Raw genomic sequence first — 15,369 nt, forward strand, 5'->3', positions numbered from 1 at the left:
AACAAACGCAGGATAAGCTATTTTTAAAACTCTTGTTCTTAGACAAAATAATGAATGAGCAGGCATCCCAATGCTTTTATCAATATAGTTCAATAATACATCACAAAAATAAGACCACAACAATGACCACCAGAACAATCAAGTCTTATATACAGCTCTGGAAAAAAAAAATAAGAAACCACTTAATTCTGAATCAGTTTCTCTGATTTTGCTATTTATAGGTATATGTTTGAATTAAATGAACATTGTTGTTCATTTCTTCCAAATTAGAGCATTTATTTGCAGAAAATGAGAAATGGCTGAAATAACAAAAAAGATGCAGAGCTTTCAGACCTCAAATAATGCAAAGAAAACAAGTTCATATTCATAAAGTTTTAAGAGTTCAGAAATCAATATTTGGTGGAATAACCCTGGTTTTTAATCACAGTTTTCATGCATCTTGGCATGTTCTCCTCCACCAGTCTTACACACTGCTTTTGGATAACTTTATGCCACTCCTGGTGCAACAATTCAAGCAGCTCAGTTTGGTATGATGGTTTGTGATCATCCATCTTTCTCTTGATTTTATTCCAGAGGTTTTTATTTGGTAAAATCAAAGAAACTCCATTTCTTAGTGGTTTCTTTTTTTTCCAGTGATGTATGATCTTTAGGCTTAGTTTTATACATGATCAACACTGTAAATCACACATACATCCGGTGTGCAGTCTTTAATGGGTTTGTTGTTGTTTTATGATATCATTAAAAAATACACCACAAACTGCAGTTTAAGAGAAAAAAAGATGTTTATTGCATCATGAAGGCCTTTAATGTGACTAAAGGCCCTTATATACTAATGGAATGAATCTGGCCTTCAAAGGAATCATTGTGGAATGACCAAATTCAAGACTGGGGAGTAGGAGCTCAACCTGGCCTCCAATCATTCCTTTCTGTCTTTTTTTAATGAACAGCCAGTTATCTCCCAACCCAAACCCATAAAACACAATAAGACTTCTCACAAACACAGAAGATTATGTCTTTCTTAAAACATGCAACTTAAAACATTGTACTGCTGAAGGTTATATTGGCATAAATAAACAGTCTAAGACCCTTCTGTATGGAGTGCCACTTGAGGAAGGAAGAAAAATGAGAAAGAAATGTTTCAAAACAGGAACTGATTGCAAAAGTTCATCCAAATGCTACCCAGCAGATATACTCCTAACAATACTTTCCTCCAAAAGTGAAATATTTGTCCAGCACATCTTCGTTCTCCACTTATTTCCTTTCACTCTCTTTCAGTTGTTTTTCCTCTTCGTTTTTTTTTTCCAGTGTGGTCTCTTTCACGCTCTCTCTCTCCAGTCTTAGCGCTTTGACAGTTCATTGGATAACCAGTCCAGTCCTTCATAAAGACCTGTGCCTTGGGTTGCACATGTAGCCTGAACATGCCACTGTTGGGTCAGAGAGAATAAGAGGAAGAAGAAATGAAATACAATACACAGGAAAAAAAAATGAGGACGTTGGAGAGTACATGAAATATGGAAAAAAAACTTTCACTTTTACATTTTTTAGTAGATGTATTTCAAATAAAGCAATCAGGCCTAAATAAAACATATTTAGAAAAATTACTTTATGCACATTTAATGTGCTTATTATTTATAATAATAATTATTATTATCGCAGGATAATTTAAAGGTCAGAAATACAAAACACTTTATTCACCTTGTACACCAATTAAGTGTCAAAATAAAAATGAAAGAATTGATATACAGAATTTTGGAAAGAGGTAAATGCATACATAGCCTGTTTTAAAATGAATCCTTCTTGATGATTAACTTTAAAATGTTCACAAATACTTATAAAACCCTTAATATTAATAGGACATTTTAGCATTTACAAATCAAATAGGCAGAATAGGAGTTTCTAATATATTAATTAAGTGAAGATAGTTTCTTTTAGAACAATGTTTAATGTCAGCTTTGTAACACGGGTGCAAAATGACAGAAACAAACATCAGGGTTCTATAATAGCAGTACTGAAGGGTCTGGGTCCAGCACAGCTTGGTGCTATCCTTCCGCAAACACACCTGACTCCACAGATCTGTTCGTTTGGATTTAGTCGATGTGTTTGAACAATGAAATTACCAAGCTACTGGAGCCCAGCCCTCCAGGACTGGAATTAAAGAACCTTGATTTAATTCAAGACTTCTTTAAAACCAGTGTATGTTGTGTAAACCGTGTATGCTGATCTAGTTTACCCATAATAGTTAGATTTCTAAGATTTATACATTTAAAATGTAAAAAGTTAAATAGAATAAAAAAACACTTACGGTTCGGCTCCGCAGGCTGTGCAGACCCAATTTGTCTGTTAAATCACTCACTGGCATGGCGTTGGGCAAGTCTTGTTTGTTAGCAAATACCAACAATACTGCGTCTCTCAGCTCATCCTCCTGTAACTGAATATTTAAAAGGGCGGATATTACAAATGTGCCAAAAAGAATTTTTAATCAATTTAATTCTTATATTTTACGAAGAATTTTAAGAACAAGAATATTGTGATATATCATTATTATTATTGTTGTTAGAGTAACTTGCATTTTTTATCATTAAGATTTAAGAAAACTTTAATTCTGACTATTACCAGGAGTAGTCCTTTTTAATATTCATTTAGAGAACTTACCATTTTGGACAATTCCTCTGCAGACTCTGCTACTCGCTCTCTGTCATTGCTGTCCACTACAAAAATAAGCCCCTGAAACACAAGAAAAATTGTATTAAAGGTCGTTTTTTTTTTTTTTTTTTAATACACCTAATAGAACAGACTAGACTAGTCTGTCCCAAAGTTAATGCATTGGTTACATTCTATATATTTGTCCCAGTTAGTTTTGGTCTTACACTGCAGTTTAGTAAGTGGAGTGATGAACAGTGACCAGTGTTTCCCTATACTTGGCAGTGATTGATTTGTAAACTGTTGTCAGTTAGGCAAGATGACTTTCCAGAGGATGTGCCGAATTCTGCTTCCCTACGAGTGCATGCATGTCACACAGCAAAATGAGCAGATTACTCTCATTATAAATAAGGACTGATCTACAGTTACAGTAGATACAGAGGTCACACATAGGTAATCGGTTGCATCTATACTGCTACCTAATACTTATGCACCTGAAAAGGAGTAACCTGGTTTAACTTTCTGCTACTGGTGCAAAAGTCCAAACTATTTAGAAATAACTTTTTTACGTTTTCAGATCCGCAGGGAAATTACCTCTCTTGGTCTGATCAAATTTGTTCCTTTTGGTCAGGAATATGGTTCAAAACTCCTTTAACACCTGATATTTTGGTCCAAAACAAGTCAGAAAGTCCGGACCAAACAAAAAAGTTGTGTAAAAAAAAAAAAAAAAGCATCTGTAGATCAGTGTGGCATCCTACTTGAAGATCCTCTTGCTGCCATGGAGCATACCTGTGTGTTCTGGAAGTAGTGTCTCCACAACGGTCTGATTTTGTCCTGGCCACCGACATCCCACACAGTGAAGCAAATGTTCTTATATTCAACAGTTTCCACATTGAACCCTAAGCAGTATCAAAAAAAACAACACAACTACATTACTAACAATATGTATTCACATACATTACATGTATAATAATAAGGAGATAAGCCATGTACTATTTGTCAAATGTACTCTGAATGAAGTTCTTTAGTAACGGAACTGTTGTATATAGAATTATGTAAAGTCAAATAACCAATGGGGTTCTTAAAGGGTTTTTCACATTTTTGGAAAACCCGTTAACAGATGGCTCTACTATAACTATGTGTTTCATGTAAATACATTTACAAAACAGTATTTCCAAGATGTTGCAACACAAGAGAGTCATTTCCTGTTCTGTGGAAAATATGAATCAAATATCCATAACCCCTCACGTTCACTCCAGTGGCTATATTATTTCTCACATAAACCCATGTTACATTCTTTTAATGCCACAAATGAGCGACTTAAAATAGTAAATTAGCAGACAAATAAAAAAATAAATACCAATAGTTGGAATAGTGGTTACAATCTCTCCCAGTTTCAGCTTGTATAAGATGGTAGTTTTTCCAGCAGCATCCAGACCAACTGCAATTAAAGCAAACATATTAAGAAATATTAAAAGCAAACAGCATCACTTGTTTAGCAAGCAATATTCAGTTCACATTAAGTACAGAGGTGGCAACAAGAAATTATATGAAACACTATTATTTTCAATAATATGTAAGTTTTTGTAATGTAACATTTTTTTTAAGGATGCCAGAAGTATGTTCTTCAAAGTTTTGAAAGGCCCATGCTAACAAATGCTGGATGAACCAAAACACTACAATGCAATTTGGTACTTCAGTACTTTGAAGTTTAAAGTTGTTTTTGGCGTTTGCTTGAATTGTGAATTATCTAAACCATCATAAAACCAACCAACAATCTTACATCTAACAGAGGGGTTGCTGAACTTATGTGTAGGTTATATAAAACCCTTTTTCTCTGTAGCAAAATAAGCCATTTACATTCTGAAGAATTTGAGGCCTTTAGAGACTCTCCTACAGGAGATGCTGCCAGTTCACCCTCTACTCCACCTAATAATTTGTTTTAAAAATGTTTGAAAATAGACATAAAAACTAGACAACCGTAACAAAATTAAAGTTCTGAAGCACATTAAAATATTTGTATTCACAAAAATACAGATTTTAAAACGAAGCTTAGGAAAGTGCCATTTTTGTGATTTTTATCCACTATAATTTTTATTCACTTTATGTTTTATTATCTACAGTTGCAGATTTAAATAAATATTTAATAAATATTTTCTCAGATTTTCAGTAATGTTTCCTATCAAATATGAACCCTTTTTATGTAATGCTTGAATAGGTAGCCTTAATATTTAGGCATGTAATATCAGGCAGAAAATTGACAAAAAAGCTGGCTTTAAAAGAGGTTAACCTTGTTTTTCCTCATTGTCTAACATGACATCAGAATAAACCTTTCCCATTTTAGGTCAATTAGAATTCCTAAATTATATTTTCCAAATGCCAGAATAATGAGAGCGACATCATTTTGTGCGCATTTTATTAGTCAAAAGTTTACATACGCTAAGATTACTATGACTGAACAATTTGGCACAGCCCATATGATCATATAATGACTTTGGAAGCTTCTGATAGGTTTATTGGCAACATCTGAGTTAATTAGAAAAACACCTGTGGACATATTTTATAATCTGCATGAGTTCCCTTATTAGTATATCCCTAGTTACTACATTACTACACCCCATCCCCCAACTGCAGCAACCCCCATCATTTACTTAGTTAAATGCAGGTGGAGACTATTTTTTGTCCAGGCAGTGTAACTTATGATATACCGGGGCATAAGAAATGGTGGCAAATATTTACAGCATTTGCAGCCTTTCTATTTGTTGATCCAAGTATAGTTTGCATATTTGGATTTCAAATTTTGATGATCAGTGGGCTATGTTCAGTTTATATCAGTGAAGGAGTTTCTGAGTGAGGACAGAGTGCTGTAAGGAGCTTTTAATTACCATGGGCTCTTTAGGTTAAATTAATCCCGAAAATAAGCAAGGAACTAAATGAATAGACGGGAATAAAAGGGTAGATGTGTATAATTATCTCATGAATATTCAGGAGCGTATGAGTAAAGGTATTTACATTTAAACAATTTAATTAAATCAGAAAGAACAGGCTGTGCTCAGGGAGCGAGTAAAGGTAAATCGACCCACCTGAGGATCGAGTATTAAATTACTTTAGGCATCAATAAAACAACAGGAGGAGACACTTAAACTGTCCGCAGGTCAGATCTACAGCTCTACAGCTGACCTGCTGCTCAGGGTCGGTCTGACTGATAGTAAAGGAGAAGAGACTATGTGCTGATCAGGCTGTGAGTAAAGCATTAGCGGTGTGCTCGTATGTGTTAATGGTGTTAATGTGTAAAAAGGGCTGTGATGATCAGAGGGTCTCGCTTTCATTAGCCGAGAGCTCTGACAGACAGACAGACAGACAGACAGCCGTTCGCTCACCCATCAGTATCCTCATCTGCTTCTTCCCGAAGAGCTTAGAGAACAGGGAGGATATGGTGATTCCCATGGTCAGGAGATCAGAGAGATGTAGAGCTGATAACAGAATAAATCAGCCGGTGTTTCCAGCAGTGGAGCCGCTCTCTGTCTCTGCAGCTGACCTCCGTCCACGGCCAGGCCAACGCGGAAGAAATGACGTCAGCGCGTCTTCAGTGAGGCCCAGTCCCAAACGACTGTCTGTTCCCTCTGTAGTGCACTTACTCACTCACTCACTTTACACTCACTTTAAGGCATATTCCGCCGAATCGGTGCCATTTCTGTCCCCAGGAAATTACATGTATAAATGTGCACACAAAATAACTTAATAATAAAACATTAATAACCTACTTAGAACACTGAAGAAATAGCATTTGTTACCTGTCCCCACTCTCTAACTATATGTTTTTTGTATTGTGAGTCCAAATCCTATTTATGTTAATGTATTAGAAGTCTTGTCCAGATCCTCTTATTGGTGTAGCATGGTGTGCTTAACTACCTAACTAAGAAATGTAATTATGTTTCTGTAAAGAGGTGATGTACAGTACAGGCCAAAAGTTTGGACACACCTTCTCATTCAATGCGTTTTCTTTATTTTCACGACTATTTACACTGTCTATTATACTTTACACTATCTACTATTTCTCACTGAAGGCATCAAAACTAAGAATGAACACATGTGGAGTTTTGTACTTAACAAAAAAAGGAGAAATAACTGAAAACATGTTTTATATTCTAGTTTCTGGAAAAATAGCCACCCTTTGATCTGATTACTGCTTTGCACTCTTGGCATTCTCTCAATGAGCTTCAAGAGGTAGTCATCTAAAAAAAATTTCCAACAGTCTTGAAGGAGTTCCCAGAGGTGTTTAGCACTTGTTGGCTCCTTTGCCTTCACTCTGCGGTCCAGCTCACCCCAAACCATCTCGACTGGGTTCAGGTCCGGTGACTGTGGAGGCCAGGTCATCTGTCGCAGCACTCCATCACTCTCCTTCTTGGTCAAGTAGCCCTTACACAGCCTGAAGGTGTGTTTGTGGTCGTTGTCCTGTTGAAAAATAAACGATCGTCCAACTAAATGCAAATTATATGGGATGGCATGTTGCTGCAGGATGCCGTGGTAGCCATGCTGGTTCAGTGTGTCTTCAATTTTTAATAAATCCCCAACAGTGTCACCAGCAAAACACCCCCACACCACCATAGCCCCTCCTCCATGCTTCACAGTGGGAACCAGGCATGTGGAATCCATCCATTCACCTTTTCTGCGTCTCACAAAGACACAGCGGTTGGAACCAAAGATCTCAAATTTGGACTCGTCAGACCAAAGCACAGATTTCCACTGGACTAATGTCCATTCCTTGTGCCCAAACAAATCTCTTCTGCTTGTTGCCTCTTCTTAGCAGTGGTTTCCTAGCAGCTATTTGACCATGAAGGCCTGCTTTGCGCAGTCTCCCTTTTATCAGTTGTTCTAGAGATGGGTCTTCTGCTAGAACTCTGTGTGGCATTTAACTGGTCTCTGATCTGAGCTGCTGTTAACAGTGTTCTCAAATCTCATGCTTTGAGCGTGTGACACACCCACCTCAGCAAGTTAACACTCTTACACACCACACATGGTATTCCCCCCCAGTTGAACAACTGAGGAGGAACTGTGTGCACCCCCACCACCAAACAACCCCCACCCCCTCCAAATCTCACGCCCACCAAACTTCAAGTAAACGCGAACCCTTAAATGATCTCGAAATTAAGAGGATCCAGTGATAATTAGGAATGTGATAGAATGTGATAGAGGCCAGTTTTTAAAAAGCCTATTCAAATTCGCCATTCACATGAACCGCTTAGACACGGAACCCCAAATATGGACATAAACAACATGGCACCGCCTACAAAAATAATGACAGTGGTCTATGGAACCTATCAGAGCTGCGCTACATCATGATTTCAACATGCGCAGTGAAGGGGGAAAAGGGGGAACTGAATTTACCATAACACCAGCTGCTTCGCCATTAGGTAGGCTAGGCGGCATATAAGTATATATATTATAACTTATTTTTCCGACTACATTCCTTCACTGTCCAATCTATGGAGGGTTATTTGCGACAATATTATATAAATAAATGAATTAATATATATATATATATATATATATATATATATATATATATATATATATATATATATATATATATATATATATATTAATTATTTATGCTTCGTTTTCATATTTAAATAAATACATAAATAATTAAATGAAATAATTCTCATTTAAAATATTTATTTACCGTTTTAATTAATTATTTTATATATATATATATATATATATATATATATATATATATATATTTTTTTTTTTTTTTTTTTACGTATAGGGTCACAGGCCACCAGGCGTTTTCAGGACGTCACTTCCTGTGAGTGGGAGAGAAGCAGGAAGAGACGGAATGTTATTTTGACACGTAGCTGAGAGACTTTCGCGCTTTATGCAAAATCTCAGGTATTTAATCAGTTTAAGTAAAGTACAAAAAAATCACATGTTTAAAGAGCGGCTGCTTTAGTGGGGTCGCCGGGTTTCTGCTGGGTTTGTTTGTTAGCCGTTTGGATTAGCTCGCGGGCTAATTGTTATGATAAGGAGGTCCGCTTGCAGTAACTGACCTAACGTTAGGTTAACCTAACTAACCTAACCTATCTAAGTTACCTCAGGATTAAGATTTAATAAAACAGTATTGACTTCAGTAGTAGAAACCACAGTTATAAGATGTTGTAGTTTATGCTTTCCTGTAATTCGCAGATTAGTGTGTGATAGTGATGCAGCCTCTGGAGTAATTTTAAAGCAGTTCCACAGTGTTTGGTTTTTGGGTGCCATGTGCTGTAGTGTTTACTGTTTTACCTAGTTCAGTTCGTCATTGCTGGATTTAATCAGTAAATCAGTAGCTGACATTGAAATATTGTATAAGTATGGGCTGCACTATGGTCAGAACTTAAGTAAAAATAAATGAGACTGGACAGATATAAACAGGCACATAACCAGAGCTGTTTAAACCCTGATTGCAATATGCAAAGTAATGGCTGTATTGAGTAATGATATATGTATTTGGAATAATAGTGGCTGATGGGATAACACAGTGAATCTAAGTATACATACTTAAACACATTCATAGTTCTGCATAGTTCTGCCTAATACAATTGAAGTATAATTGTCTAAGCTGCACAATTAAACACTAAAGACAAATTGAAATGTGCCTAAATTATTATTGTAATATGATCTCTATGCTTATCAGTTACATACTATAACAATTATTGTTGTCCCAGGATAAAATTAATATATTTATTAAAAAATTGTATAATAAAACAAATTTGTGCTTTTATAATAAGGCTTAAGTATATTTTATAAGTATTGTCACTTGTAATACTAAATGTCACCGCTGTCACAACTTCTCCAAATTGCCTACTTTACTAGAAAAAGGAAAATAATTATTTTGTTAAAGTATATATACAAATATATCACAGTACTGAATCGGCACAATCAAATAAAGTTTACAGATAAAGTAGTTAAACAGAAAAATATATACTTTATTTATTCCGGATACATACCAGGTACACTATTATTAGATAAAAGTGGATGATGGGCATCATACATTTAATGGTAATTTTTTTGTTTGAGCTCTGTTCCAAAATAGTGATAACTAGCCTGGGTTATGTATATTATTTGATAAGTACATAGAAGGTAAATGTAAAATGTATGCTGCAAAGTCACATTTGTGACCTGTCATAAAACTTATTTTGGATTTGGATATTTTTATGTCCGGCGAAAAAAAAATCTAAATTAAATGGGTTAAGAGAAGAGAACAATTATATGTTATATGTTCATATAACATATCCAAAATATGATGAAATGTGAAGGTTTTATAATCACTAACTTGGAGCATTCATTATAGTAGTAACTAAACATTTAACCAACAAGCCAATATTGCATTTACTGACACATTCTCCCTCTGTTTTAAACTTCTGCAGGTTTACATATTTTGCAGCTCTTACTATGAAAGCACTTTAAGTGTGTCCTCACAATGGAAAAGTTTGGAATGAGCTTTGGTGGAGGCCCAAGCAAGAAAGACCTGCTTGACACAATTGAGGCCCAGAAGAAGCAACTTATCCAATATCAGACCCGTTTAAAAGATGTTGTCAGAGCGTATAAAAGTTTGCTGAAAGAGAAGGAAGCTTTGGAAGCTAGTCTGAACGTCCTCACTGTGTCCCAGGAGGTGGATTTAACCCTACACAGCCATGACCCACCTTCCAGTGGATGCACTGGCAAAGCAGAATGCCCACCACCTACTGACCTTGTAGATGACCACTGTTCCATTCACAGTGAGGACAGTGTGGACACAGCAGCTTCTGTTGACACGGCTACCAGTGTGACCAGCAGCAGCACTAAGGGTGACCCTTTAGAGGAAGATCAGAGTGGCCTTGGAGAAGGATCAGTGATCCAGCAGTCAGAAGACACTCAGAGTGGCTCGGAGAGTGGCGTCAGTTCCGGCAGCAGTGCAGGTGTAGATCAGCCCGTTGCTTCAGCAGTTGCTGAAGTAGATCGCCGGGTGATTCAACTCAAGTCTCAGCTGTCTACTTTGACCAACTCTTTGGCCACGGTCACTCAGGAAAAGTCTCGAATGGAGGCTTCCTTCCAAGCAGACAAGCGGAAGATGAAGCAAGACCTTGAGGAGATGCAGGGGAAGATGGAGGAGGCACACAAGCAGTACCAGAATGAGCTTCAGGCTTTGCAGGAGCAGCTTGCAGAGAGCAAGGCTCGCGTAATCACACAGCAGCACGAGCGGGAGCAGGAGCAAGGTGATCATGCCCACATGCTCCGTGAGCTTCAGAAATTACTGCAAGAGGAAAGAAGTCTAAGACAAGATGCTGAACTTAAACTGGAGGATGCTAGAGAAACCTTGGTGGAAACCATGCAAGCTGCAGACAGGGGACTAGATTATGAGGAACAGGTGAAGAAGATGGCTGAGGAGTGTGAAATGCTGAGGAAGAGTCTGCAGGCTTCAGAGGCTGAGAGAAATAAGCCTGATCCAAGGGTACAGGAGCTGCAGCAAGAGATTGCTGACCTGAAGGCACAATTTAACCAGCAGATTCAGCACGAGATTAGGAAGGTAAGTGTTGGCCAACTGCAAATGTCTCTAAAATGCCAGCGACCAGACAATACTTTTTTTAATAAAAAAGCTCTGCTAATGTAGCTAACAATGAATCAATGACACAGTTGACAGAGCCTGGTGATGCATTAGCAGTTTTATTTGGCAATATAACACAGAAACACTTACTGTCAGGTTCAGAAGGTAGATTGCCTTTTTTTGTACTAGAGTTTATGCTTCTCTCTCTCTCTCTCTCTCTCTCTCTCTCTTTCTCCCTCCCTCCCTCTCCCCCATCAGAATTATAATAGAGATATTATAATACAGTAAAAAAGTCTGCCAGACCTTAACCACACTGTACACCATTATTACTGTCCCTTTCCCAAAAATACAGTTCAGGACCAGCATTTAAAAATGTAATACTGATTTTATCCATGATTTAGTCACAGAATATTGTTGTGGTTTAATGCAATATTAGAAAGAAAAAAACAATAATGGCACCAATAATACAATGTGTTTATGTGAAAGACAAGTGGGATTAATCAGGATTTTTCAGATTAATCAGTTATTTATTTATTTTTTACATTAGCAAGATAAGCACAGCATCACTACTTTCGAGTTCTGATGGTAAATTATCTTTATATTCTGAAACATGGATTAAATGTGATTCTTCTTTTTTTTGTTCTTCTTGTTCGTTTTTGAGCGATTGACACACAATTCCATTTTGTCATTCATTCTTTTATTAAAGTAAAGTAAAGAAAACAGGTGTGATTAATTGTGATTAGTTATAGATTAGTGTTGTTATAAATCTATGATAACATTTTCCTCTGGTAAACTGTAGCTGCTGTTTATGTGTATTTTATATTTGCAGGTTGCTCAGGCAGATGAGCGTTTGCGAGAGCAGGCACAGCTGGAGGAAGGTCGAGTGGCTAGTCTAGAGGAGAGGGTCTCTGAGCTGTCAGAGCTGCTGGGTGCATGCGAGAAGGCCAGACAGAAAGACCAACAGAACACTCAGAGGCTACGGGAGCGCATCCTTCAGCTGGACACTGAGAACAAGACTCTAGCCATTGCAGCCAGTGCAAAGACCACTACGTCAGACCTTGGCATTGATGAAACAACCCTGGACGTGAATGTGCTGAAGGACAAGCTGGAGAAAGTGAAGAAACTGCTACAGCTGGCTGCACAGAGGTCCCAGGACCAAACGTTGGAGATTGAGAAGCTTCTAGAGGGAGACACAGGGCAGGGCAGTGAGGTCTCTGATGGAGAGAAGGCCTCTGTTCTGTACTACCAGCAAGAACTCCGGCAGCTGAAGGATGAGTTTGAGAGGTACAAAGTAAGGGCGCAGGTGGTTCTCAAGAACAAGAATGCAAAAGACGGCAACCAGGCCAAGGAGCTCGAGGAGGCCCGTGACCAGCTGGCTGAACTGAAAGAGAAATACATCAACCTGCGCATTCACTCGGATGAAGCTGAGGCTCAGCACAAGCGCGAGTTGGAGGAACGTCAGCAGGGATTGGTGACTTTACAGCAGGCCCATAAACAAGAGCTGGAGAAGCTGGAGGCTCACCACAGGGAGAACTTCTTGCGCCTGGAGGAAGAGCTACACAAGCAAAGGGACCGCACCATGGCCCTTCTTTCAGAGAAGGACCTTGAGCTGGAACAGCTCCGAGCCACAGCAATGATTAACCTTCGGAGGCATAGTGCAAGTGATGGCACAGCTGACCGAGTTGGTGGAGAGGATGCAGGGGGTGCTGATTCACAAGAAGAGAGCGATTTGATTACATTGAAGCTAGCTAGCCCAAATGAGCCCACTTTACTGCTGTACGCTGAACAGCTGGCCAGGAAGGAGGTCGACATCACCTCAGTGCGCAAGCAGAAGCATCGGCTGGAGGAAGATGTTCATCAACTACAAGCAAAATTGATCGCTAACGGCGAGAGGCACGAGGAGGAGGTGGCTGAGCTACGAGCACAGCTGGATAAGCGCATCCGTGACCAGGGCAGAGACGGCGCCAACTTGGAGTATCTAAAGAACGTCATCTACAGGTTCCTGACACTGCAGGACTCTAGAGGGAGACAGCAAACGCTCTCAGCCATTCTGACCATCCTTCACTTCAGCCCTCAAGAAAAACAGGCTGTGGTGAAGCACCAAGCACAGAGCTGGTGGCCAGCTGGGATGAGATAATGTTTAAAGTCAGAAAAAGTAGCTTTATTCAGCTAAAAATGGGAGATTTGTTTATTTATTATGGGTTTATTTAATGGGTGGATGTGTGAAGTTTGCACACTTTCCTTAAGGGTAATACCAACTTTAGTACTAAGCAGTTAACCTCCTTTGTTGTGTTAAAGCTTGCAACCATCACAAAGTTTGAGTTGCCCTTTACATTCCATACACGTGCACAGATATTTCCTGGACCTTTACTAGAAATATCATCATTGCTGTACACAAAACCATGCATCTCCAAAATGGCAGCTTCACTACATGTAAAGGAAAAAAACTTATTTTAAAAGAAAGTAATTTTGGAGCATTTCTGCCTGAAATTCTATAAAGAAAAAAGCTGCCAAATTCAGATTATATAAGAAAGTGAAATTCAGACTGGTGATACAAGGTTTTGGGAACCACTTTAAAACAAGGCTCCATTATAAAGGTTTTATAAATAGTTTATAAATAAGTTTATTAATGGTTATTAATTAGGTTATAAACCATTACTAAGCAGTTACAACATATACATATAAAGGGCAGCAGTGGCTTGTTTTGTACCAAATAGTGATTCCACAATTGTTTATCCAAGGTTCTTAACGTATTTGTCTTTTCCATCAGTAAGCATTAAATTTTTTATTAGTAGCTTTATTAGTTTAACTATAATATATTAAATGACTGAACTGACTTTCTATATTATTTTATTAGCTATATTAAAACCGTTATTTTCACTGTTCTTTCTATTCTTGTGTTGTAAGTGTTTATTAATGTTTTTTTAAGTGTTTACAACTTAATTTATAACCATTAACAAACTTCTTTATAAACTCTTTATGAACCCTTTATAAGGGAACCTTATTTTAAAGTGGTACCAGGTTTTGCATGGCAATGAAGATATTTAAAAAGCAGAGAGAGGACCATTATTCTTTCTCCTCCTATATTAGATATAACCACTACATAGGGGAGGGTTAACTGGTTAAAAAAAAAAAAGAAAAGACAAATAACAATATTTAGAAAAAAATGTCATGGGTGAAACAGATTTTAAAAGCTGAATTTAAAAACTCTTGATCTTTGTTCAACATTTGCTGCACTTGGTCCAGTTAAATATGACTGACTATGCTCTCTGTATTAAAACATGTAGTTGGTCAGTGTTCTTTAGGTTCTGCCAATTTCCATAATGTTCTCAGAGAAGCATGTCAGGCAGTATTTCCATTTTTGGCAGTTTATTTTACTACATAATTTAAACACACAAACTGACCCTTTCACTGTGTGAAATAAACTTTGACTTACATTGAAAGTTAAGAAGGTTTATCACTCGCCTGTAAACTTGCTGTTTTAGAGATAGATGCTTTTCTTTGGACAGTGAGGATGTTGCTCATCACAGTAACAATAAAATCTTGTCATATTGCTCACCTCCTCCACTGCAGTATGAACTTGTGTACACAAATGTGTAGTTTCTTAATAAGAAAGACCAAAGAAAGCCCAGGCAGGTATGCTGCGATCTGCAGTGACCTGAGAACCTAAATAACATAAATAATTTAGACATGGAGACTTTTTTCCTATACATGCTCAGTTGTTCCCTTTTTTTCATGCATACTGTTATACAGATTGCGGTTGAAATGGAATGTTATCATTGTTCCCTTTGCAGCATTGCAGTTTTGTGTTTTCTCTTCTATTATCAAATGATCTGTAAGGTGATTAGGAATCATGATGGAGCACTATAAACACTAAACATTAAGTTTTTTTGACCCCAGCTGTGCTGTTAGACCTTGTATTTTTTCATTCCATCACCACCACTGTCATTGGCCTACAAAATGTTCCATAACTGCAATGTCGCACCTTCTGTAATTAAAAGCAATTAATGCCTGTTTTTGTACAGAAACTTGATTTGTACCTAAAATGGGTTATAGAGTGTCTTATCAGAGTGTATATTTTGAATTGTTTATTTAAAAAAGTGACATTAAAATTACAATCATCTATCCTTATCCAGATGTTTGTGCTGCTTTCCAAACAT

General features: G+C 37.5%; 2 protein-coding genes across 2 annotated transcripts; one reads left to right on the plus strand and one right to left on the minus strand.

Annotated features, from left to right (window-relative positions):
• Positions 1-763: 763 nt before the first annotated feature.
• LOC103041847 (ADP-ribosylation factor 4) lies at positions 764-6,215 on the minus strand. Its single transcript, XM_007245009.4, has 6 exons — positions 6,021-6,215; positions 4,001-4,081; positions 3,430-3,539; positions 2,653-2,724; positions 2,303-2,428; positions 764-1,424 (listed from the first exon to the last, which is right to left on the minus strand). Exons 1-6 carry the CDS (start codon positions 6,085-6,087, stop codon positions 1,338-1,340), a joined length of 543 nt encoding a protein of 180 aa, XP_007245071.1. The 5' UTR covers positions 6,088-6,215; the 3' UTR covers positions 764-1,337.
• Positions 6,216-8,430: 2,215 nt separating this feature from the next.
• Positions 8,431-15,340, plus strand: gcc1 (GRIP and coiled-coil domain containing 1). Its single transcript, XM_007245008.4, has 3 exons — positions 8,431-8,535; positions 10,053-11,191; positions 12,039-15,340. Exons 2-3 carry the CDS (start codon positions 10,106-10,108, stop codon positions 13,344-13,346), a joined length of 2,394 nt encoding a protein of 797 aa, XP_007245070.3. The 5' UTR covers positions 8,431-8,535; positions 10,053-10,105; the 3' UTR covers positions 13,347-15,340.
• Positions 15,341-15,369: the final 29 nt, after the last annotated feature.

This window comes from Astyanax mexicanus, chromosome 2, assembly GCF_023375975.1.
Source record: "Astyanax mexicanus isolate ESR-SI-001 chromosome 2, AstMex3_surface, whole genome shotgun sequence".
Classification (NCBI taxonomy): domain Eukaryota; kingdom Metazoa; phylum Chordata; class Actinopteri; order Characiformes; family Acestrorhamphidae; genus Astyanax; species Astyanax mexicanus.